Source organism: Mchenga conophoros, linkage group LG3, assembly GCF_057382185.1.
Source record: "Mchenga conophoros isolate Kocher_MC1m ecotype Shallow Benthic linkage group LG3, M_conophoros_male_GT1.1, whole genome shotgun sequence".
Classification (NCBI taxonomy): Eukaryota; Metazoa; Chordata; class Actinopteri; order Cichliformes; family Cichlidae; genus Mchenga; species Mchenga conophoros.
In genome coordinates, this window is record NC_140528.1 from 41,531,470 (window position 1) to 41,558,655 (window position 27,186).

The window sequence follows — 27,186 nt, forward strand, 5'->3', positions numbered from 1 at the left end:
GACTGCAAGACCAGACTGACCAACCTGTGCACTGCCTGGATTGATTACAAGAAGGCCTATGACTCAATGCCCCACAGCTGGATACTGGAATGCCTAGAATTGTACAAGATCAATGGGACCCTAAGAGCCTTCATCAGGAACTCAATGGGGATGTGGCGTACAACACTAGAGGCCAACTCCAAGCCCATAGCACAAGTCACCATCAGGTGCGGGATCTACCAAGGAGATGCTCTGTCCCCACTGCTGTTCTGTATAGGCCTGAACCCCCTCAGTGAGATCATTAACAAGACTGGCTACGGATACCGACTACGGAACGGAGCAGTTGTCAGCCACCTCCTGTACATGGATGACATCAAGCTGTATGCCAAGAGTGAACGAAACATCGATTCACTGATCCACACTACCAGGCTATACAGCAATGACATTGGAATGTCGTTCGGACTGGAGAAGTGTAGTCGGATGGTAACAAAGAGAGGGAAGGTAGTCAGAACTGAGGGGATTGAACTACCAGAAGGCAACATTGCAGACATAGAGGACAGTTACAAGTACCTGGGGATCCCGCAGGCAAATGGGAACCATGAAGAGGCCGCTAGAAAGGCTGCAACCACCAAGTACCTGCAGAGGGTCAGGCAAGTCCTGAGGAGTCAGCTGAATGGTAAGAACAAGATCCGGGCCATCAACACGTACGCCCTGCCCGTGATCAGGTACCCTGCTGGGGTAATAGGCTGGCCAAAGGAGGAGATAGAAGCCACTGACATAAAGACAAGAAAGCTCCTTACCATGCATGGAGGGTTTCACCCCAAGTCCAGCACCCTGAGGCTGTACGCTAAGCGGAAGGAAGGGGGCCGGGGACTGGTGAGTGTCAGCACCACAGTCCAGGATGAGACAACGAACATCCAAGAATACATTGGGAAGATGGCCCCAACTGACCAAGTGCTCAGTGAATACCTCAGGCAGCAGAAACCCAAGAAAGAGGAGGGAGACGAGAAACCATCATGGAAGGACAGGCCCCTGCACGGTATGTACCACCGGCAGATAGAGGAGGTGGCTGATATCCAGAAATCCTACCAGTGGCTGGACAAAGCTGGACTGAAAGACAGCACAGAGGCACTAATCATGGCAGCACAAGAACAAGCTCTGAGTACAAGATCCATAGAGGCTTGGGTCTATCACACCAGGCAAGACCCCAGGTGCAGGCTGTGTAAAGATGCCCCAGAGACAATCCAGCACATAACAGCAGGGTGCAAGATGCTAGCAGGCAAGGCATACATGGAACGCCATAACCAAGTGGCCGGCATAGTGTACAGGAACATCTGTGCCGAGTATAACCTGGAAGTCCCGAGGTCAAAATGGGAGATGCCCCCAAGGGTGGTGGAGAATGACCGAGCTAAGATCCTGTGGGACTTCCAGATACAGACGGACAAAATGGTGGTGGCTAACCAACCGGACATAGTGGTGGTAGACAAACAGAAGAAGACGGCTGTAGTGATCGATGTAGCCGTTCCGAATGACAGCAATATCAGGAAGAAGGAACACGAGAAGCTGGAGAAATACCAAGGGCTCAGAGAAGAGCTCGAGAGGATGTGGAGGGTGAAGGTAACGGTGGTCCCCGTGGTAATCGGAGCACTAGGTGCGGTGACTCCCAAGCTAGGCGAGTGGCTCCAGCAGATCCCGGGAACAACATCGGAGATCTCTGTCCAGAAGAGCGCAGTCCTGGGAACAGCTAAGATACTGCGCAGGACCCTCAAGCTCCCAGGCCTCTGGTAGAGGACCCGAGCTTGAAGGATAAAACCGCCCGCAGGGGCGTGCTGGGTGTTTTTTTTTTATATATATGTATGTATATATATATATATGTATGTATATATGTATATATGTATGTATATATGTATATATGTATATATGTATGTGTGTATATATATATGTGTATATATATATGTGTATATATATATATGTGTATATATATATGTGTATATATGTGTGTGTATATATATATATATATATGTGTATATATATATATGTGTATATATGTATGCATGTATATACACTCAACAAAAATATAAACGCAACACCTTTGTTACTGCTCCCATTCCCCATGGGATGGACGTAGAGACCTAAAATTCATTCCAGATACACAATATAACCATCCCTCCCAAACAGTGGTCACAAATCAGTCCAAATGTGTGGTAGTGGGCACATCTGCTATATTGAGATAATCCATCCCACCTCACAGGTGTGCCACATCAGGATGCTGATCTGACATCATGAGTAGTGCACAGGTGTACCTCAGACTGCCCACAACAAAAGGCCACCCTGGAATGTGCAGTTTTTTGCGCTATTGGGGGTCTGGGGACCCAGAACCGGTCAGTATCTGGTGTGACCACCATTTGCCTCATGCAGTGCAACACATCGTCGCATGGAGTCTATCAGATTGTCAATTGTGGCCTGTGGAATGTTGGTCCACTCTACTTCAATGGCTGTGCGAGGTTGTTGGATATTCGTGGGAACTGGTACACGCTGTCGTATACGCCGGTCAAGCACATCCCGAACATGCTCAATGGGTGACATGTCCGGTGAGTATGCTGGCCATGCAAGAACTGGGACATTCTCAGCTGCCATCTGCCCTGAACAATGTGAACCATGATTCATCTGTGAAGCGCACACCTCTCCAACGTGCCAGACGCTAGGGATGGGTATCGAAAACCGGTTCTTGTTGAGAACCGGTTCCCACTGTTTCAATTCCTTGGAATCGTTTGCCATTTTTGCAAACGATTCCCTTATCGATTCCAGTCGCCCCGAATGACGTCACCACGTTGCGGAGCGTCATTTACCTGGCAGGAAACACGGCGCCTAAGCGGCTCAAACGCTCAAAAGTTTGATTATACTTTATGAGAACCGATGACAACAGGGCAACTTGCAATACTTGCAAAGTAGATATTTCATTTAAGGGAGGAAACACTACGAATATGCAAAAGCATTTGCTCACAAAACACGCGATGACACGCGTTTTTAATTCCGCTCCGGACTCGTGACTCTCAACCCAGCAGCAGCGCTAACGTTTGCACGTCCTCTCCCGTTAATGCGGCAGGTAAATAATCAACTAACAGTGCATATTATGTTAGCGCAATCTGCCTTATTACAAAACCTGCCATTACTGTACATGTAGGTGACCATGATGAGAGAGACAGACAGAGTCTGGCTGGCGCTCGCTGGCAGTTGTCGCTGCAGTCTACCGGTAGCGTCTCCTTTCAGGCCAGGATAGACGAATGTCACCGAGCAGTGTCTTAGTTTGTGGTCAAAGGCTTGCACCCATTTGCCACAGCAGATGCCCCCGATTTTTGGTAAGTGAATGTGTTTAATTGTAGGCAGGGACATTACTGGATATTCTTGTGTAATTGCCACAGAACAATTTATGTTATACTTTGTTATTGCTACAGAAGAATGTTGCAGCTTTAAGGCAGGGATGACTCCTGGAGTTGCTTTCTCACTGCATATGCTTTATTTCACAATCAGATCGATTCGATAACAAAAACATACAGCAGCTCCTCTCCTACTCCTAGCCCTTCGCTGCGGTGGAAAAAAGAACGACTTCAATCCCCTTCAAGGAACATACGTACAAAATAGTTTTCCTGATACACCAATGGGGCGTTCAATGCCATCTTGTAAATATGAGTACTCTGGCAGAGTAACAGTTCAAATGAAAAATACACCAGAACAAACAAGCAAACAAAAAAAGAAGTGTGGGGTACCTTTTGAACCAATGAACAAAGTATAACAATTTATACTTTTTAACATAACCCGACCCCGTCAATATGTGATATGTCTCACAAGAATATTTATTTTATTATTTTACATTTACAATTTTTTTTCCTGGGGACCCTGTGACACCCCATTGAAGAGCCGTAGGCTGGATCTCTCAAGATCTCACTGCTGGGTTTGTAAGGCCATGTTACTCCTAAATTTCTTCATTCATTTCTTCATATCTTGTTCAAAGAGAAGATATAAAACAAAGCTCTGAGCTAATCAACCTTAGTGTTCTCCTTTTTAAAAAAAAAAAAAAAGAATCGATAAGAGAATCGATAAAGAATCGAATCGTTAAACAGAATCGAAAATGGAATCGGAATCGTTAAAATCTTATCAATACCCATCCCTACCAGACGCCATCGAATGTGAGCATTTGCCCACACAAGTCTGTTACGGCGACGAGCTGGAGTCAGGTCAAGACCCCGATGAGGACGACGGGCATGCAGCTGAGCATCCCTGAGACGGTTTCTGACAGTTTGTGCAGAAATTGTTTGGTTGTGCAAACCAATTGTTCCAGCAGCTGTCTGGGTGGCTGGTCTCAGACGATCTTGGAGGTGAACCTGCTGGATGTGGAGGTCCTGGGCTGGTGTGGTTACACGAGGTCTGCGGTTGTGAGGCCGGTTGGATGTGCTGCCATATTCTCTGAAACGCCTGTGGAGACGGCTTATGGTTGAGAAATGAACATTCAATGCACGGGCGACAGATCTGGTTGACATTCCTGCTGTCAGCATGCCAATTGCACGCTCCCTCATTGCTTGTGGCATCTGTGGCATTTTGCTGTGAGACAAAACTGCACATTCCAGGGTGGCCTTTTGTTGTGGGCAGTCTGAGGTACACCTGTGCACTACTCGTGATGTCAGATCAGCATCCTGATGTGACATCAGAGACTGAGAGACTAAACCCACACAGGCACCTCTCTGCTGCCCTACATTTGTCTACAGACTCGACTGCATCAAAGCCTGCAGACTTTGAGTGGCACATTTCTCTGCAATGGGAATTTTACTGTGGCTTTACTTCAGCCATCTGTGGTGCGTTTGCTCTGAGCTCTGCCTACAGCACTCCTCGTAACAAACATCCTATCAAGCATCTGCAGCACCACCCATCGCTGTGGACCCTTCTTAACATTATTTATATACCAATCATAGTTATTTCATGGAATATTTTATACACATTAACAGGGATTTTGGTCTATGTTTCATATTAAAACACAGCCCGTCCATTGGTACGCCTTAATTCTCTCTAACATAAACTACATAAGTAAATTAAGAACTCTTCATTTGTCTCTTTTTGGGCTTTTTAGTTACTGTACTTTTCAGACCATAAGGCACACATAAAATCCTTTAATTTTCTCAAAAATGGACAGTGCGCCTTATGTATGAATTCTGGTCGTGCTTGCTGACTTCGAACCGATTTCACATGGTACACGGCTCTAAAAAATCTGTCAAAAGACATTTTAGTACAACTTTGATAAGCTATGAAGCTGCACCGCTTCATGGATTGTTGGCGCATTGCGGCAACTGTAGTCAGGAACCTCGTGGAGTAATACGTACTGTGCTTCAACATAATATTATTGTTTGTATAAAGGCCCCTAAATGGAAACTGTTAAGAGACATGCTGACTGTGTGGTTTCGCTTAATGTGCCTTATTTATGAAAATAGACCTGTTCATTGATATTGTGCTTTATAATCCGGTGTGCTTTGTAGTCTCAAAAATATGGCATTTTAAGTTTCTGTTTATTCATTATGAGTTACAGATTTGCTGTGTGTATTTCTTTAGTCTTAAAGGCAAATCGAACAAATAATGGTTTGGATAAGTAAGGTTTTGTGTATTCTGAGGTCTCACTTTCTTTTAGAAATTATGTTAATTGTCTTTGTAAAGCATGTTAAAGACACTAAACTATGTCTTTTATGAACCCTGTGAAAGAGTATTACATAAAAAGTGTTTGTATCTGTAATAATCAGAAAAATGTTGTGTTTATATGGTTGTTTATGTGATTTTTCTTTCATGTAAAATACAGTTTTTTTTAATTGGTATGGTACTATTTTCACAACTAAAGTGTGCATTTTCAAATCTCTCTGTCACGGAGCGCTGTGCGGCAGGCAGGAGTAGGACCCAAAATGCAGGACTCACAGGCACGAGGGAATGAACTCAAAACTCAGCTTTATTCGCTGGCAGAACAGACATATAAACTAAACCAAACTGGGAAACCATAAACTAAGAACTCACAGAGAGACACACAGGGAGATCCACACAGCAAGAGGGACGACGTCACACTGAACAGAGGGAGACGCAGACAGAAATACACAGAGGGTTAACGAGGGAAGTGGGAACACACGGGGAACACAGGTGACACTGATAATCATAACGAGACAGGGCGGGGTGAACTGAACACTGACGGGAGAGGTGAAACAGGAAGTACAGGAGGAGAGAGAGCACGAGTAGAACACCAACGTAACAGGCAGGGGAGACATGGAATAAACACGAAAGGGGACGAGGGCTCATAAATACATAGAGGGCACACAGGGGGAAGAGAGAGCACGGGGAGAACTTAGACATAATGGGCAGACACAATAACACCATGGACAGACAGAGGGAACACAGAGAAGTGGGAGCAGGCAGGCAAAGAACAGAAACCTAACAAATGGCAAAATCACAACAGAATACACACTCGGAATGAACAAAAGCATAAGGAAACACAAAACACTGAGTCCTCAGACTCAGGACCATGACAGTACCCCCCCCTCAAGGGCTGGCTCCAGACAGCCCAAACACAGAAAAACAAAACCAAACAGAAAACAACCCAGGGCGGGCGGCGGGGGCCCAGGACGGAGGGCTCGGAACAGAAAACAAAGAGCACAGAAAACACCGGAGCCCAAGAAAACAACCCAAAACACGGAGCAGTTCAGGGGGCCGACCGTGCGGAAGGCAACGGCGGAGACGCGGAAACAGTTCAGGAGGCCGACCGTGCGCAAGGCAACGGCGGCGACGCAGAAACAGATCAGGAGGCCGGCCGTGCGCAAGGCAACGGCGGCGACGCGGAAACAGTTCAGGAGGCCGGCCGTGCGCAAGGCAACGGCGGCGGCGAAGGAGACGACGGAGCAGTTCAGGAGGCCGACCGCGCGGAAGGCAGCGGCGGCGGCGAAGGAGACGACGGAGCAGTTCAGGAGGCCGACCGCGCGGAAGGCAGCGGCGGCCCTCCAGTCCCAGGCGCGCCGGCCATGGCCCGGTGGGCGCTGGACCAGACGAGGCAGCTGATGAGGATGCTGGACCAGACGAGGCAGCTGATGAGGATGCTGGACCAGACGAGGCAGCTGAAGAGGAGGCTGCGGCAGACGAAGGCTCTGAAGAGGAGGCTGCGGCAGACGAAGGCTCTGAAGAGGAGGCTGCGGCAGACGAAGGCTCTGAAGAGGAGGCTGCGGCAGACGAAGGCTCTGAAGAGGAGGCTGCGGCAGACGAAGGCTCTGAAGAGGCTGAGGCCGGGCCAGGCGAGGTTGCAGAGGCTGAGGCCGGGCCAGGCGAGGTTGCAGAGGCTGAGGCCGGGCCAGGCGAGGTTGCAGAGGCTGAGGCCGGGCCAGGCGAGGTTGCAGAGGCTGAGGCCGGGCCAGGCGAGGTTGCAGAGGCTGGGGCCGGGCCAGGCGGAGCTGCAGAAGCACAGGCAGAGGCTGGCCCAGGCGTAGCAGAAGCACAGGCGGATGTAGCCGGGCCAGGCGATGACGAGGCGGTCGCAGATGGCGGCTGGACAGGCTCCTCGGGCCCTCCAGCTGATGCGGCGTGAGGCTGAACGGGCCCCTCGGACCCTCCAGCGGAGACAGGAGGCTGAACGGGCCCCTCGGACCCTCCAGCGGAGACGGGAGGCTGAACGGGCCCCTCGGACCCTCCAGCGGAGACGGGAGGCTGAACGGGCCCCTCGGACCCTCCAGCGAAGACGGGAGGCTGAACGGGCCCCTCGGACCCTCCAGCGAAGACGGGAGGCTGAACGGGCCCCTCGGACCCTCCAGCGGAGACAGGAGGCTGAACGGGCCCCTCGGACCCTCCAGCGGAGACAGGAGGCTGAACGGGCCTCTCGGACCCTCCAGCGGAGACAGGGAGGTGCTGGCCGGGCTCACTGGAACCCCCAGCGGACGAGGTAGATGGCGGCGTGGGAGCCGCGGAGTCCTGGATGAGCTCATCCGAGCTTCCAGCAGGAGCTGAAGTAGAGCCAGAGAGGATTGGGACCCCGGGCTCAATGTTAAGCTGGCTAGAAAACCGCACTGCTACGGGGAACTGGGCCAAAGGTTCAGGTGCGAGCTGAGCTGCTGGACACACGGGGACCTGAGCTGCTGGACACACGGGGACCTGAGCTGCTAACGGTGGAGAAGTAAATGACTGCACAGGGGACTGAACTAGAGGTAGTGACGGTTGTGGTGCTGGTGGTTGAGTGGGTGACTGTGCTAAAGGAGGCTGCACTGGGGACACTGGAGACTGTTCTGGGGAAAGCAGGGCTGCAGGAGGCTGCACTGGGGACACTGGAGACTGCACTGGAGACTGCACTGGGGACACTGGAGACTGCACTGGGGACACTGGAGACTGCACTGGGGAAAGCAGAGCTGCAGGTGACTGCGCTAGAGACTGCAGTGATGGTTGTAGTGGAGGTGTGACGGGTGGAGGAGTGGCTGAAGTGGCTGCGGGTCGGGCGGCTAGTGGCTCAGCTACAGAGCATATTAACGGCAGGGCTATGGGTTGAATGACTGACTGAGTAGCAGCCTGAGTGGCTGGGTGTAGTGACGGTTGTGGTGGAAGAGAAACAGGTGGTAGTGTGGATGATGGAGCTAAGGGCGACTGAGTGGCAGACCGAACTGATGACTGAAGCGATGGTAGAGGTGAAAATGGAGCGTGTGGTGGAGTTAATGGCTGAGCTAGCGGGGACACAGGAGACTGAGCTGCGGGTGGCGGCGAGGGAGCTAACTGAGCTGCGGGTGGCGGCGAGGGAGCTAACTGAGCTGCGGGTGGCGGCGAGGGAGCTAACTGAGCTGCGGGTGGCGGCGAGGGAGCTAACTGAGCTTCTGGCAGCACAGAAGGTGAATTAGAAGGCCGAATGTCCGGCTGTGGGGTGGCGCGTCGGCGGCGTGAATGCCGTTTCTTTTTTGATGATGGCTCTGACGGGCCGAGCGGCTCCACATCCGGCCCTTCAGGCAGGTGGGTAGTAGCAGCTGGGGGATGAAGGTGGAGCTCGTTGCGGATTAAATCCTGTTCGAGTGGGTGGAGCGCACTGAGTAGCCAGGGAAGACCAGAGATTAAACGCTGTAGTTTGGTTTCCACAGCACGGCGAAATTCCTTTCCCTCATGTTCGAGCCACAGATGCAGGAGTCTTTCCACGGAGTAGATTATGTCCAGACGCAGTTCTTCTGGTGGGTTGAGTGCTGCTGGGTCCATATCTGGTGACGTCGTACTGTCACGGAGCGCTGTGCGGCAGGCAGGAGTAGGACCCAAAATGCAGGACTCACAGGCACGAGGGAATGAACTCAAAACTCAGCTTTATTCGCTGGCAGAACAGACATATAAACTAAACCAAACTGGGAAACCATAAACTAAGAACTCACAGAGAGACACACAGGGAGATCCACACAGCAAGAGGGACGACGTCACACTGAACAGAGGGAGACGCAGACAGAAATACACAGAGGGTTAACGAGGGAAGTGGGAACACACGGGGAACACAGGTGACACTGATAATCATAACGAGACAGGGCGGGGTGAACTGAACACTGACGGGAGAGGTGAAACAGGAAGTACAGGAGGAGAGAGAGCACGAGTAGAACACCAACGTAACAGGCAGGGGAGACATGGAATAAACACGAAAGGGGACGAGGGCTCATAAATACATAGAGGGCACACAGGGGGAAGAGAGAGCACGGGGAGAACTTAGACATAATGGGCAGACACAATAACACCATGGACAGACAGAGGGAACACAGAGAAGTGGGAGCAGGCAGGCAAAGAACAGAAACCTAACAAATGGCAAAATCACAACAGAATACACACTCGGAATGAACAAAAGCATAAGGAAACACAAAACACTGAGTCCTCAGACTCAGGACCATGACACTCTCAGTACAAAACTCACATTCGATCACATTTGTAACACCACTAGTCATCCTTCCAAATCTGATGTCATGAGTTCATTGTATTTGCACATATTTTCATTCCACGTAACCATTGTTGCAGAACATATGATCATTGTGATATATTCTGAGAACATTTGCTTTACTCACCCAAACAAAACAGTAAGATCTTTTTTCAGCGTAGTACTTTTACCAATCATTTCATACAGGAGCAAATAATACAAGGTAAGGGTTTCAAATTGTCCTTGGTGATGAATGAGTGTAACTGAACTGTAAAACTTTACACAGCAAATATTACACTTATGTTCAGACATAAAATATATATATATATATAAATATATTTTTATAATTATCACTTTTATACAATTAATCAAGCCGGTCATTAATATTGGACCATAAGTTTTCATCAACATCACAGTGGATGTCTTCGTTGTTCAGGCACCGTGGGAAAAATCTCCTGGCATGACGAATCCAGGCTTGACATTGCTCAGCAGTTATATCACCACAAGCTTCACACATGGCTTGAAGAAGGGAGACATGCTCATGGGGATCGCGATCATACACCTTCCACCTCCATGTAGAGAAGAATTTCCCAATTGGGTTGAGGAAAGGGGAACATGGTGTGTTTGAAACCATTCCTGAACCAGCTGTGCATGGTGGAAGATGACATTGTCCCACACAACAACATAGACGATGTCTTCTCCCTGACAGGCCTGCCCCAGTTCATTTTAAAAAAAAAACTATCAGGTGTTCAGTGTTGTATGACCCTAGAGCTGGTCTACAGCCTACCACACCATCTTCAGATATAGCTGCACACATTGAGATGTTCCCCCCACGTTGTCCAGGGACGTGGATGGTAGCCCAATAAGGTTACGTCCTCTGTGTCTAGTTTTTGCCAGATTGAAACCGACCTCATCAACAAAAATATACTTGTGATGATTCACAGCAGCGTCCAGCTCCATCACCCTCTGTTACAGTAATTGCATGCCAGTTTAGTGTTATACCTGAATATATTCTGAACGCAGTTGTTTCACCTGGACATTGTTCTTCTCAAAAGGAACTTACAAATGACCAGACAACAATCAGTCAAGTTGAAAATCCATGGACATAATGAATGATTCATTGATTAAACATTAAGATCGGTTGAATTAAATGACAGAAAAATGTATTAAACTGAATGATAAGAGATGCAAATCAAAAATTTTATAGTGATAACATTATGAAAGACAGTAACTGTGAATGAAACATTTATTTAGATGAAACACTTATTTTGTGTAGTGAAAATGATATTTTGTCATTATGTGTATTGTACTAACACAATTGAAAATATGCTGAAATGTTTGAAAAAGGTGCACTTTTGATGATCTGTTGTGATATAAGTACTAAGAGTTTTGAAAATGTACCAATTGCTTGTGAAAACTGCGCCAAACCAATAGAAAAAAACTGTAATAAACACAGTGTGTGGCTGAATCTATGAAGCTGAAATGAACTGAGACCGTTTCCTTTTGAGATGTTGAGATGAGGCTGTAAGCTCTGAAAGCCGACATATGGACCTTTGAACTCAGCTGTTTTTTGTTTGTTTGTTTTTGTTGTTGAAGCTGAAGCCTCATTTATTCTAAAATAATTATGGGATAAATGTCTAATAGATGTCACTTCCCTGGTTTCTTTTTTTCTTTCTTGGTCTTAATGTCCATTTCACTGACTTATGTCAGAGATGTGGGACTCTGTGTGTATTTGGAGCTCTTTAAACCATTATATAACACTTATATTCTTGCAGGTCAAGAATTTTCTGCTCAGTGCCTTTACAGAGTTTTGAACTACAGACTTATTTATAGAGTAAAAAAAAGCAGCCTCTCTGATGTTGATAAATAATCTGATATTAATAAATGGATGATTAATCCTAGTTTATCCAAGAGCAGGCAGATTGTAGTGCTCTTGTTATTAGAGAAAAGCATGTCATTCAATAGATATGAAAGAAGAACAGCCATGATTGTTTAAATATATTTTATTCAAACTGAAAATGGTCTCAAACTGTGGAACTGCTGAGATTTCTTATGTAACCACTGTTCACAATCATTAAACTGTCCTCACTGCTGTATTCTAAAACAATCAATCTTCATAACTGCCCTTTATAATTAGTAGCAGTGGCAGGAAACCTTGCATATGAGGGATTTGTTTCCCACACTCACTGAAATGGCACCTTAGATGATTTTGTAATCTTATAGCTTATAAATTTAGATTTCATAAAGCCAAGACTTTCCTGGGTTTGGCTCACACTGGCGGATCTAAAATCCATCCTGTTAGGTTTTGTATTGTTGATTGTCATTTATGCTTAGAAATATTTACTCATATATGCTTAGAAGTATATAATCATTTGTAGATTGAAAGAATGTCTAATCCTAGGAGGTCTGTAACAACTCTGTGTAGCATGAAGAGGGGGGTGCGTTCACTCCTCTACAGAGTGTTCTGGCATAGATCACACACCTCCTAGGAGAGGTCGTATCTTCTCTTGTTACAGTTTTTCTCAGTCGCTTCGGTGCATTTCTCAGAACACCATTAACATTTGCACAGCAGTTAGTGCATTTCCCAAAACAATTAGTGCAAACTGCAAAACCTAGTGGATAGCCTGCAAAAGCACGTCACATGCACAGAATTGATTATCCATACCGCAAAAGCAAGTATCCATGTCAATGAAACTGTCAGTGCCATCAAAATGACAAGTCTTGACACCATCTTTATGAACAAGATAGTCAAATGGCATTGTCATGTTCCCACTATGACAGTTTATAATTTCAGTGTTTCCCATTGCAAAAACAATTGGTGACACCTGAAAATGCTGACGACAGCACTATGGCCTACCTGTACAGCCATCTGAAATGTGCAGTGAAGTCACTGTAGATGTTATGGGAGTCTTGGGAGTAACTGAGACACTGAATACGTACGTTTCACATTTCCATTGTGTAGAAGTGTTTGTAATCCTACAGAATTGTGCAAAAGAAAAATATGCTACTTGTTCACTGTAGAATACATGTAAACATAAAATCACCCATTTGGTAGAGCTGTGCACTAATGTGAACAATAAACAGCACATGTAACAGTACAGTAAATCATTCTGGCACATCCAGACGTTCCTGTCTGTCTGGCCACATATTTTCATCTACATCACAACAGATGTTATCCCTCGCAATGCAGCGAGGAAAGTATCTCCTGGAGTGGCGAATCCATCCTCTGCAGGACCCTGCTGTGATGTCGTCACATGCTGCATCCATGGCTGCTAGCAGGGCCATTTGCTCATGTGGATGCCGGTCATAAACTTTCCACCTCCAGGCAGAGAAAAACTCCTCTATTGGATTAAGGAATGGGGAATATGGAGGGAGATATTCAACCAGAATTCTGTCATGTGCTGCAAACCACTCTCTGACCTGATGGGAGTTGTGAAAACGGACATTATCCCAGACAACAACATACTTGCTGAGTTGGCCTCCACCTCTCTCATTCTCAGGGACTAGGTCCCTGTAAAGAGTGTCTAAAAATGTCAGGAGATGTTGGGTATTGTATGGACCAAGAAGTTGGATATGGGTGAGGACGCCGTTGTCTGAGATGGCTGCACACATGGTAATATTCCCTCCGCGCTGACCAGGGACTTCAGTGGTTGCCCTCTGTCCAATGCGATTCCTTCCATGCCTTCTGCCTTTGGCCAGATTGAAACCTGCCTCATCAACATATATGAATGTGTGCAGTGTTTCCCTGGCTTCCAGCTCCAGTACACGCTTTAGAGAGAGACAGAAATGCAATGTCACAATATGCCTGTGTACAGTAACAAACAGTAATCCATGCATTTGGTAAAACACATTGTAGAGTATGTGCTGTGGAATTGCAAGTGTACTGCATGAAACTACGAAGTACTGTAAAACAGTTTGCAGTGCAGAACATAGAAGACCAGCCTTACCTGCACATACTGGTGACGGATCTCCTTCACCCTGTCACTGTTTCGTTCAAATGGCACTTTATACAATTGCTTCATGTGGATTTCATTTTTCTTGAGTACTCTGTCAATTGTTGAAATTGAAACAGATTCAATATTGCCAAATACCGTGTAATTCTCTATGACAGCGCTTTGTATTTCTCTCAGCTTTATTGCATTGTTTGCAATGACCAGTGCACAAATGGCTTCTTCTTGCTGTGGGGTAAAAGGGGCCCTCTTCCGCCTCTGTACAATCCTATGTGGTGCAGAGTGAACTTTTTGTGAAATTGCAAATACAGTACAGTAACATGTGATGTGTCTGAGATGGCACAGTACAGTACAGTGTATTACTGTTTGCATACCTGTTTTCCCTACGGAATGTTTGAATGATTGAACTGACAGTAGTTCTTCCAATATTGGGTTGCACCCTTCGACCAGCCTCCTCCATGATGAGGCCGTGATTGACAACATGGTCCACAATTGTAGCCCTTATTTCATTAGGAATCCGCCTATATCTGCCTCTTCTCCCTCTTCCCCTTCCCCTTCCTCCCTGCATCCTCACCCCTCTTCCACGGTGCTGACCTTCCATTTTGTGTCACAGAAGTGTAGAAATGGTACACACTAGCTCCTGCGCAGTTTATATATGCTTGCCAATTGGGGATTCACAGGATTCATCCATAATTGACAGTGAACAAGTTGTTTGTCATTGGTTACAACTAAACTTTCACACGCCTCCTCATGAGTGACAGCTGTAATTCACCTGAGATCAATTGTTCAATTTCGGAGACATTTCCAGGAAAAATAATACAGAAAGGTATAGGATTTGCTTGACAGATGGCCAATATTTGGCATGTGATAACTAGTTCAACAATTTTGTGTGTGATGATGACTCAAGCAATGGATGTATGACTATTAGTTTTATTGGGAACGACTATTCAGCATCCATAGGTATGATTACTTTTGACTGACATGACATAAGCAAATGGAAATGTCAGAAAGCAGCAGGGAAATGTATGGAAGCAACTGATTCATGTCCAAAATCATTTGCAGTTTGTTCAGAGAGAGGAGAAATTGCTACTATGATGTGCACAAATGACTGAGTGTTGTGGAGGTTGAACTAATAGTTTTGAGAATTTCAATTCTGATCTGAGAAACGCACCAACGCGACTGAGAAAAACTGTAACTTACCTCTTGGAGAGGAGTAGACACCTGAATGTGAAAATTGATTTAAGACTTGGATAGAGAGACTAACATCGGCACCTGTCCTTGCTTTTGCTGATCCACAGCTACCATTTGTCCTGCACACTGATGCCAGTCGTGAAGACTTGGGTGCAGCGCTCTACCAAGAGCAGGACGGGAAGCTGAGAGCTGTGGCTTATGCAAGCAGGGGACTGTCCAAAAGTGAGAGAAACTATCCCACTCATGAGCTTTTTTTCAATCTACAGATTGCGCTACACAAACATATAGCTAAGTTTCCTTTATAAACTACACGTGTAAAGCTGATGTGAAAGAGAGTATGTTATGAAGTCCTGGAGTTCTTAAGGACGTATGTGCTCCAGTCCAGAAATTCATATAAGATATTGGACACAGATGGTAAATCATCAGACCCTGAATAAATTGTCCTCTGTTGTTGCAGATATTGTTTCAGTTATTTTGTGGTAAGCTGACATGTTGCTTACAATTTCACATCCCTTTGGGACCTTTTGTTTTTTGTTTGGTTTCCTTTATTTTCTTTTTGTTTTTGCTTTCAGTTCCACTCTGGTTAGGTTTGGGCACTAGAAACTGCTTTGTTAGATATTTTCTTTGTAAATTTTGGGAAAGGATGCGGTTTAGTATGTGTGCTAATGGAAAAAAATGTAAATGGCCTGTATTTGTATAGCTCTCATTACCCATGGACCCCAAAGCGCTTTACACTACATTCACTCATCCACCCATTCACACATTGCTGATGGCAAGCAAGTTCCCACTGACAAGTGGGAACCCGAATCACTAATCCTATATTCCAGTGCATTAGGGCACAGATGCCAAACAACATTTTGGGCATAATTGACTTATCCCAGATGATTGTTTTGAACTCAAGAATTGTTATTAACAACTTTTTTCTATTATCACAGAAGCAGAACTGTTGCACCGACAGCCTCGAAGCTGCCGTGATGAAACAGATCAGACACAGCAGAGCAAACATCTCAATTAGCAGCTCTGCCCCAAGCGCACCTGTCCACAGGAAAGCGAACAGACCAACAAAACAACAAATAGAGCTCCAGTCTGCTCAGACAACAAGACCATAAATTATATGAAGCTGAATGCTGCTTCACAGCTAGCACTCTCTAAGTTTTCTCAATAAATGTTGCATTTGTAGAGGTGGCTTCCAAATTGTCACTTACATAATATAAAATAGCATCAATGTGCGTCCAGCCTGAGGCAAATATAATTTTGAATAACTCAAAAACTGCTTTTGACTCTTTTAAAAATGAAAAAAAAAAAAAAAAAAAAACCTAAAATGAGGATGCTTGCAGTTTTATATTTGCACAGACACTCAAGACAGGAAGTATGTGGTTTCCGGTTGGTCCTGTATATTTTCTGAGGGCACAAGCAGGATCTCAGCAGATGAGATTAGAGATGGAGAGTTTAATCGCAAGTGTTGCTTCTAGCAAACAGCGTGTCTACGTTGCCATCATTGTGACTTTTGCCATCACCAATTTGTTGAACAGGAGCTTTGAATGCACTTGCAAGTCACAAACGCTTGACTGCATAATTTACATGGGTCTGCCTATTCTAATGATATTTCTCTTGATGCTGTGGACAAACAGTTCCTTTCAGAGAGTTTTTAAATACACATGTGATGGTACACGTCACTCTAAATGCCACAGATTTAACAGTTCTTTTCTCCGTCACTTTTCAAAGGCAATTTTGGTTTGCGCGCTTTGGGTTGCGTACGTATTTTTCATTGGAGACTGGTATGTCTGCTGTGCGAACCATCTCTCTGAAGGACAGGCACAGTTGCCCTGCAAGAGTACCGGTAAGCTCACTGCTGAGGAGAAACTACTCATCACTGAACTGAACAATGAGTCTAAGGCAAGTGTCTTTTTTTGCTTTGTGTACATCATGTGTTTTAACCTGTGACACAGTAATAATATCAACATGTTGTTGTTTTTTTTCCAGAGATATGGATACTTTTCTCTCCTGCTTGTCATTTTTGCAGCATCCCTGATGAGATTAATTAATTGGAGGAAATGCGGTAAAATATCAAATCGTTTTGACAGAAGAAAATGCTATTACAAACTGATTTTAGAGGAAGAGCGGATGGTGCAGAAAGAGTTTTTAAGGAAAAAGGCAAAAGTAAAGCTGACTAATGAAGTGAAGAAAATGATAGAGAAGAAGCAATGGGAAGAAATATTTAATGTTGCTGAAAATCTGATTGAAAAGGAAGCCACTCCGTCTAAACTGTCAAGGTCTCTTAGTGCACCGTTTTAGGTAAACACACATTAATTTTAAGTCTGCCTTGTAAAGTATTTGGTATTTTATTGCATCACTGTGGGTTAGTAAGTACTTACAGCGATTATCCAGCTAAATCTCAATACAGGATTCAATATATTTCATGACATTATTTACTAAGAACCTTCACAGACATTACTACATTTACTACAAAAGCTTTAAAAAGCACAATTAGAAATAAAGGAAATGGACTGCGATGGTTACAATTTTATTTGTCTGAGAGATTACAGTTTGCTATGTAAATGAGGAGTCTTCCTCACAAAGTTACTCATTAGGTTCCACTGTGTCTTTTCGACTAGTCAACTAATCATTTCCTTTGTCACTAGTCAATACCAGACTTATTAATCATTTAATCTAATTGTTAAATTTTTAATTAATTCCTAGTGCTGGTAAATTATTACATTCAAATGTTATGCAGCCATCCACCAAATGGAGCACTGTTGTTGCCATAAATATGTTAATCTAGGCCTGATCTTTTTGTTAACATTATTAAAGAGATCACGATACAAGCAGCAGAAATTAGCTTTCCCCGAAAGGTGGATGGGGTCTCCTTTTGCAGTATGATGAGTCCAGTCATTCAGGAGGGATTGAGAGTATAGCCGCTACTCCTCCACATCAAAAAGCTTCTCCCAGCATATTCTTCGGCTGGCCTACGAACAACTCGATGTTTTCCTTGGAAAAGGTGAAGGAAATGACAAGAGGGAGGTCTCCCTGGGCCTCCCTGCTTTGGCTGCTGCCCCACAATCCAATTTTAGATACATAAGCAGAACAATATGGCTAGATATTATTTTATATTTTTACATTAATTGAAGTAGCTGTCATGAATTTTTGAACAATGTAATGCACAGCACAATATTTATTTATTTTCTTAATGTTATTTTTGTCATGTTTTAGTAATTTATTGTCATGGTGCGTGCTGTGTGGCAGGCTGGATTGGACCGAAATGCAGGACTCTCAGACGGCAGAAGTTAATTTCAGGGCAGCAGCAGCTTTATTTGCTGCGAAGCTTGAACATGAATGCAGGGAAACAAAACTATAAACTCTAAGCACTAACCAGAAAACTGGGAAACTAGAAAATTAAATTGCGAACAGAACTACAATGTGACAACAAGCAGGGGATAGCTGAGTACTAAAACACACAGGCAGGAGAACAAGAGGATGGGAAAAAGGAGGAAACACAGCTGGAACTAGTCAGACATAATAAGGGGAAACAACTAGACAGACTGATGTAGGACAAAGACTATGAAATAAAACAGGAAGCATGAGACATAAGCAGACTTGACACAGGGAAGCAGAACATGACAGGGTTAACACTAAGCACACAACAAACAGAGACTAAATGGGGGGAATAAGAAAACAGAACTAAACCTTCACTAGAGACAAGACACCAGGCATAAAGGGAGGCACAGAAACCAAACACGGAGCACAGAGACAAGAGTAAACTAACAGTGACAAGGAGAAATGACTGACTGGGAAGACAAGGGAGGTGAACAAAAAACTCAAACACAGGCAGAGATAACACAACTAAGATCACTGAGAACCAAAGAAAACAAACAATCATAATCAAAGAATATGTTACTAGAATTGAAACACAAAGACCCAGTAATGTGACATGCATAAACATCTTTTGTAACAACATGTTTTGATAACATTTTTAGAATACTTTATAACGTGCAGTGTTAATAATGCACGATGCCAGGTGGTGCACAGTTAAGCAGAGTTAGAGTCCTGTGTTATTAGTGTTTCTTAGCTTTAGTCTAGTCAGTCGGTCTAATAAATAAATAATTAGACTACAGTGTCTTAAAGACATAAATGCCTTAATTAACCTTTACTGTAACATTCAGAGAAAGCCTGGATTATTGTATTTGGTTGCTGGTGTGAGTCCCCATTCACAAACTGGTTGGATGAACACAATGCACATTTTGGGCTGGCTGAGTCACCTTTGTCCAATGGTAAAAGTTAAATTCTAAAGAAAATTTCTATTTCTATTCTTTTTTAGCAACTTGACTCATGCGACTCAGAGGATGAAGTATGAAACCCGGGAAGACAAATACAAAAAAAATATTATTGCTTTTTATTTTTATTTTTATCTTCTGCAGATGTACAAAAGTTACTTTATCATGTTTATATTTTTGTGTTTTGGTGTGCAAATATTCACTCAATGTTTAAAATGACTGGCACCATTATGATATTAAAATTTAAAATTGTACTTTTCATATGTACTTTTTATATTCATATGTAAATAAATTTGGTTAAAAAAATAAGAACGATAAAGATTGTGTTCTGCCTAGGTATATTAACAGTGGTCAAAGTATGTTTTTCAATTGGTTTGAATTTTTTGTGTGTGTGTGTGTGTGTGTGTGTGTGTGTGTGTGTGTGTGTGTGTGTGTGAGCGACAGCAGAAAATGAGCTTTTACTGCTGTTTTGTGCTGCGTGCCTCTAGCCATGACGTAGAGCAAGGTACAACAGACAAACAAAAGCAGAGACACATATTGTCATTGTAGAGCCACATGAAACTTGCTATCAAAAGATTTATGACCCAAATAAAATGATTTATGACCTAGGAAGTAATAAAGGAAGTAATAAAATTTATGGTGGCCATAAAAATATAATATTAATAAATAATATGATATTAATAAAATTATGAGCATGATGCTCATACACTCTCCACCTCCAAGCAGAGAAAAACTCCTCTGTCGGATTGAGGAAAGGAGAGTAAGGTGGTAGGAATGACCATGACCATCCTTGGATGCGTTGCAAACCAGCCCCTAATGAGTGGGCTATGGTGGAAATTGACATTGTCCCACACAATTACATAAATGGGTAGGTGAGGCCCTATGAGACCTCTCATTTTCAGGGATAAAATCAGTATAAAGGCGATCCAAGAAGATGAGGAGCTTGTGTGTGTTGTATGGGCCAAGACTGGGGATGTGAGTGGCCACACCATTCTCAGAAATGGCAGCACACATAGTTATATTGCCCCCTCGCTGACCTGGGACATCCACTGTGGCCCGGTGGCCAATAATATTACGGCCACGTCTTCGGCCCTTGGCCAACTCATTAGGTGCTAGTTTGCAACGCATTCAAGGATGGTCATGGTCATTCCTACCACCTTACACTCCTTTCCTCAATCCGAAAGATGAGTTTTTCTCTGCTTGGAGGTGGAGAGTGTATGAGAATCATGCTCAGGATCAGCCGTCCCTGCTCCATACTATGGACATGTGATGTGTGGACTATGTGACAACATTACAGGAGATCAATGCAGGGGACCAGACGGACAACAGCGTGTAAATAATCAGGAGGGTGAAGACAGTGGACAAGAGCGGGAGAATGAGTACAGCGACCACTGAATACAGGGAGTGCAGAATTATTAGGCAAATGAGTATTTTGTCCACATCATCCTCTTCATGCACACCCTATATCAGGTGTGCATAATTATTAGGCAACGTCCTTTCCTTTGGCAAAATGGGTCAAAAGAAGGACTCGACAGGCTCAGAAAAGTCAAAAATAGTGAGATATCTTGCAGAGGGATGCAGCAGTCTCAAAATTGCAAAGCTTCTGAAACGTGATCATCGAACAATCAAGCGTTTCATTCAAAATAGTCAACAGGGTCGCAAGAAGCATGTGGAAAAACCAAGGCGCAAAATAACTGCCCATGAACTGAGAAAAGTCAAGCGTGCAGCTGCCAAGATGCCACTTGCCACCAGTTTGGCCATATTTCAGAGCTGCAACATCACTGGAGTGCCCAAAAGCACAAGGTGCGCAATACTCAGAGACATGGCCAAGGTAAGAAAGGCTGAAAGACGACCACCACTGAACAAGACACACAAGCTGAAACGTCAAGACTGGGCCAAGAAATATCTCAAGACTGGTTTTTCTAAGGTTTTATGGATTGATGAAATGAGAGTGAGTCTTGATGGGCCAGATGGATGGGCCCGTGGCTGGATTGGTAAAGGGCAGAGAGCTCCAGTCCGACTCAGACGCCAGCAAGGTGGAGGTGGAGTACTGGTTTGGGCTGGTATCATCAAAGATGAGCTTGTGGGGCCTTTTCGGGTCGAGGATGGAGTCAAGCTCAACTCCCAGTCCTACTGCCAGTTTCTGGAAGACACCTTCTTCAAGCAGTGGTACAGGAAGAAGTCTGCATCCTTCAAGAAAAACATGATTTTCATGCAGGACAATGCTCCATCACACGCGTCCAAGTACTCCACAGCGTGGCTGGCAAGAAAGGCTATAAAAGAAGAAAAACTAATGACATGGCCTCCTTGTTCACCTGATCTGAACCCCATTGAGAACCTGTGGTCCATCATCAAATGTGAGATTTACAAGGAGGGAAAACAGTACACCTCTCTGAACAGTGTCTGGGAGGCTGTGGTTGCTGCTGCACGCAATGTTGATGGTGAACAGATCAAAACACTGACAGAATCCATGGATGGCAGGCTTTTGAGTGTCCTTGCAAAGAAAGGTGGCTATATTGGTCGCTGATTTGTTTTTGTTTTGTTTTTGAATGTCAGAAATGTATATTTGTGAATGTGGAGATGTTATATTGGTTTCACTGGTAAAAGTAAATAATTGAAATGGGTATATATTTGTTTTTTGTTAAGTTGCCTAATAATTATGCACTCCCTGTAAGTCCTTGTTTTTTGATTTTGTGTTCATACAATTTACTAGTGTAATGTACATTTTCTTTTTACATATGTATAAAACTTTCTTTGCGTGTGAATAACAAATGGTTATAATTTCCTTGGTAGTGTGAGTGCAATATGTGATGTCAAACCTTGGAGGCTACTCTTTTCTGTTGTATATTGTTGGTCCTCTCCCATAGTGACAAAACATCTAAACATTTTGTATGGCAGTACTAACATAATGCCAAAGGGACGATGCATTTTGGGGGCACTGACTATTCAGATTAGAAAGAGATGTAGTTTTGACACATGAGTGGACTGTTTTAGGGGAGATATGAGCTTTTGCAGGTGGACCATGTTGTTGTGATCAACCATCCAGGTTTATTTTGACAAAAGCACCAAGAATGATGAGAATGTCCGATCTGTGTCGAGAAATGAGCCAAAGCTATTGAGAAGGATCTTTGCCATTTTGGAGACACTGTTTAAATGGTAAATGGCCTGTATTTATATAGCGCTTTACTAGTCCCTAAGGACCCCAAAGCGCTTTACATATCCAGTCATCCACCCATTCACACACACATTCACACACTGGTGATTGCAAGCCACATTGTAGCCACAGCCACCCTGGGGCGCACTGACAGAGGCTGCCGGACACTGGCGCCACCGGGCCCTCTGACCACCACCAGTAGGCAACGGGTGAAGTGTCTTGCCCAAGGACACAACGACCGAGACTGTCCAAGCCAGGGCTCGAACCGGCAACCTTCTGATTACAAGGCGAACTCCCAACTCTTGAGCCATGATTGAGAAAGGGATTTAGATTGAAGCCTGAGTTGACAGTTTTGGAAGAGATATGAGCTTTTGCAGGTGAGCTATAGTGTTGTGCTAAACTGTAAGAGTGTTTTGCCAAATGATCTTAGAGTTTTGAGAATGTAATTTCTGTTTCAAGAAATGAGCCAAACCAATAGAGAGAAACTGTAATATGTGGCCTCTTCCCCCTATTCCTCCACCACGCATTCTCAGTCCTCCTCTTCTTCTTCTTCTTCTTCCTCCTCTTCCTTGAGGAAGAACTTCCCCTTGTCCGTTTGCTTAGCCTTGTCTATCCATGTTCAGAGATCGGACTGGCTCTGGTCAAGCTCTATATATCTGTGTTTGGCAGCACACAATCATGGAACACACCTGTGTGTGACGCTCCCCCTTCGTTAGTCTAGTTTCACCTGACTGTCAATGACTGTCATCAATTTATCAAATATTCAAAGAAATTCATATATGGTATTCATGGTATTATGTTCTTGACCAATTTTGACAATTGAACAGACAGTTGTGCATGCGAATACTTATACAATGAAATCATGCTGACATGTTTTGGAGAGAATGATCATTAGACTGAGAATCAGCTAATCAGTTTAGATCTACAAGATCTATTCATTTAGAAAATGTGCTAAATGTGGGCTAACTGTATAACTGTAGTCTACTTGTACTTATGTTACGGTTCTGGGTCCGTTGGACCCAGTATTTTGAGTTTATTGTGTTTTGATTTAAGTTTGCATCAGGGATTGTGTTCTTGTTCTCTTGTTGTGTTATGGTGATGATTATGATTTCTATTATTAGAGTTCCATGTTTCTGTTTATCTGGGTTTACGATGTGGGTTTAGTTTCATATGTCATTTCCTGTCTGTCTCTCAGTGTCAGGTCTGCGTCTTGGTGTGGTGTTCTCATTTCCTGTTTTATTGTGAAGGTCTGGGTCTCATGTGAGTGTGTTCAGTTTTACCTCTGTCTCGTCTTGTTGATTATTCCCAGCTGTGTCCACCACCTGTGTGTAATTCCCCTGTGGTTCTCTGTGTATTTAAGTCATGTCTTCCGTCATTGTTGTTGCTGGTCCGTCTGTGTATTCCACCCTGCCTCATCTGTGTATCTACCATGTCTCACCCGTGTGTTCTCCCTGCTGTCCATCATCATTCTCCTCTGGTCGTTCTCGTTAAGGTTTGTACTCTGTAGTTTAGTTTATCCCAGTATAGTTTAGTTCTAGGTCCATTTGCCGTTTGTATTTACTTTCATGTTCAATAAACCACCTTCACGACTGCCTGCATTTGGATCCTCCTTTATTTTCCACACGGCTCGCCTCACTCGCCGTGACAACTTAACCATTTGCAAAGATGCACTGAGACAATTGAGGCATGTACTTAGGCATTTGCCACTTGATAAAATGAATGAGAAATGCCATTCTGTTGTGAACATTTGACAAGAGGTTTGGAGGTTTGTCCATGTTATTTTGAGAATGTAATTTCTGTTTCAAGAAATGAGCCAAACCAATGGAGAAAAACTGTAAATCAGGTTGTGATCTTAAAGTAACTATCTCAGCACTGATTTTACAGTAATGTGCAACAGTTGTAATGCCAATTAGTATTCCAAACTGGCTTTTCTCCAGTCAGGGTTACGGTGAATTTTAAGTTGTTCTTTTGTGTGATTGCACATGGCCCATCACAGGACCTCTTAGTATGCTGTACAGCATAAGCTTCAATTAACTTGTAACCATACATCACCAAATTACAACAACAGTCACCTGCTAGTGAGACTGTTAGTCACACAAATGCTGGACAGAAAGTAAGTTTTCATTTTAGAATAAATTAAATGACTCAATTAAAATCTATTGTTTTATTTACTATTATACATTTTTTTAGTCCTCTTACATCTATGACAAAGTGTTTATGTACTGTATGCAGCACTAAACCTTAACTGTTAAGCTCTCCTTTTTAACACAATCTCTGTGTGCATCCCTTACATAATATCAGTATAGCAAGAAGTTTGTGACTTATCTGCTTTTCCATTTTTTTAAAGAAAAGACAGAAAACTTTACATTTTGTCAAGTTACAGCACAGCTTCTCCAAATGTGTGCTACGTTTTTCAGTCAGGGTGCTTTTAAAGCATCTACACTAGCTCATGAAATAACAGTACAATCAGTATGTGTACATTAACAGTTCCAATAGAGTCTTACTTAGATAATGTGAACTCATCTCATGGACCTCTTTTTTGTATTATGCATCAAACTCATGTTAGTCACTTGTAATTTATTTGTACAAATGTAGGGTCAAGCAACTCCTTTTTGCTTCTGTCATGCATTTACTTTTCACACGTTAAACTAGATGTTAGTGCTCTCAAAGTTAACATGTCTTATGTTACCATCTTGTATTTATAAAACCCAGCCTCAGCGTATGCCCTGTAGACTCTTAGATGGAAACCCTAATGATCTAGATATTCACCAAATTCATCAGGACATTTTTAAGGTTGTTTTACACAATGTTTTACACAAAAACCTTCACATTTTTATATTTTCAAATGAAAGCACAGTGGCATGGAAAGATATTTTTCTTTAATGATGTTGCTGTCACAATCTCAAAAACTAATTATTCTGGGATTTTATGGTCAAACTGTGTGATTTTTCAAATGTGTGTGGAGTAAAATTACTCTTTTCTTAGCTTTGCTCTCCAGTATAATGCAAGGCTTTATTGAAACTGTCACAATGCAACGCTCAATGTCCAAAACAGGGTCCGTGAATACTGCTTCATATATTAACAGCTCTGAAAATACTCCCCTTTTTTTAAAGTAATGCAGGGCAGGATCTCTCTTAATCTCTGTGTCTTTCTGTGTACCCAACCGAACTGGCAATCACATCTAAACAATGCAAGTAGTTTATGGCTCTTTATCACCTGCAGCACCATGTAACACCTAGATGTTAGATTATTTTACCATTCAGTGTTGTTAGCCCCCAACTACCAGGCTTCAGGTGTCTGAGCTCTAACCCTGGCTGCCAAATGTGCCTGTTTGCATCTTGTGTCTTGCTAGAAGTTTCCATCATATCCACTTCCAAAAACAGTTTACCTGTAAGCCAACATATTAGACTTAAACAAATTTGTGAAATTACTGAACAATACGGGTTGTGCAGTAGCAGTAGTACTAGAAGTAGTACCAGTCGTCCTAGTATTGTGAAACAACCAGGCTTCAAGAGTGATCACTTTTCTGGAATGCAAATGGTGAAAACATCACAGTCTTAGCTGCAAATCAATAAAAGGTGTTTAAACTTCAGGTTTGGCATAGACACAGACTTTATTAATGCCACACTCGGGAAATTCACATGTTACAGGAGTACAAGCATCAATAAGTGAACGCGAATCAGAGATATATTAGAAAAATACAAAAATAAATAAATTGTGCACAAATTTAAAACAAGCAAAACACCTATGCAAGAGTAATTACTACTGATCTACAAATGGTTGTTAGAGAAATTTAGCATATCAGTATAAAGCTGACTGTAATTCCTGGTCAGTTCATGCAATAATTATATAATTTTCTCACATCAGACTGATTCCCAAATTACAAATCAATAAAACCAGAACAGAAAGATACAGTAGGAAGATCAAGGATTAAGGTTTGTGTTTTGTAGGATTCAGTAAACTACCCCCTTCTCTTCTCTGCCTTGCTGTATGTACCTCAGAAGTTACATTATACTTTAGCCATACTACCAAAAACATTTTGAATTTAATTTATAACTGAGATGCCAAGCTGTTAACAGAAATCTTATGTTCACCAGGAGCATGTATCCCCACCTTCAAAACCTTGAGGTGTCAAATCCACAAACCCAACATGGGGTTGGTCATTACACACAGGCTAGAAGTGCAAGTCACCCTTTACTGACACATTGGAAATAAGTTTAATACTGGACAACACTGCAAACAGCCCTGTGACTTGAAATAAAACGTTTTTCGTGTGGACACAACACATCGCAAACCTTCATCACGCAGCTCTTCAGAAACTCTCCCTCAGTTAATGGCAGGGAGATTGAGATCTCCTCTGCCACAATAAAACTTGCTTGCACAGCAGCTTCACTTTGTGACTGATTGCAGATTTCACCAACCTTATGAACCAGCTTTATAAGGTTGGGGAAACCTGCGGTCAGCTAATACTGACGAAGTCATTGGATGAGCGACGAAACATTTCACCCACGGAAAACATGACAAATAAAATTTGAATTTGAACATCCAGATGAACAAAATCAACCTTTTGGTTCTATTGATTTCTATTTTTTATTTTTCCAATATTTGTATATTTGTCATGGCCAGACAGGTCCCCAATGGTCAACCTGCCTATAGTATGGATTTTGTGTGTGTTTCTCACCCTCATCCTCCCCACCCTGCTGTGTGTTTGATTAC

At 43.5% G+C, this 27,186-nt stretch overlaps 1 protein-coding gene across 1 annotated transcript; it reads right to left on the reverse strand.

Moving 5' to 3' along the window:
- Nucleotides 1-4,657: 4,657 nt before the first annotated feature.
- Nucleotides 4,658-9,213, reverse strand: LOC146578702 (uncharacterized). Its single transcript, XM_085267835.1, has 4 exons — nt 8,362-9,213; nt 7,501-8,262; nt 7,327-7,463; nt 4,658-4,670 (listed from the first exon to the last, which is right to left on the reverse strand). The coding sequence occupies exons 1-4, from the start codon at nt 9,211-9,213 to the stop codon at nt 4,658-4,660; spliced, it is 1,764 nt and encodes a 587-aa protein (XP_085123961.1).
- Between the last annotated feature and the right edge of the window lie 17,973 nt (nt 9,214-27,186).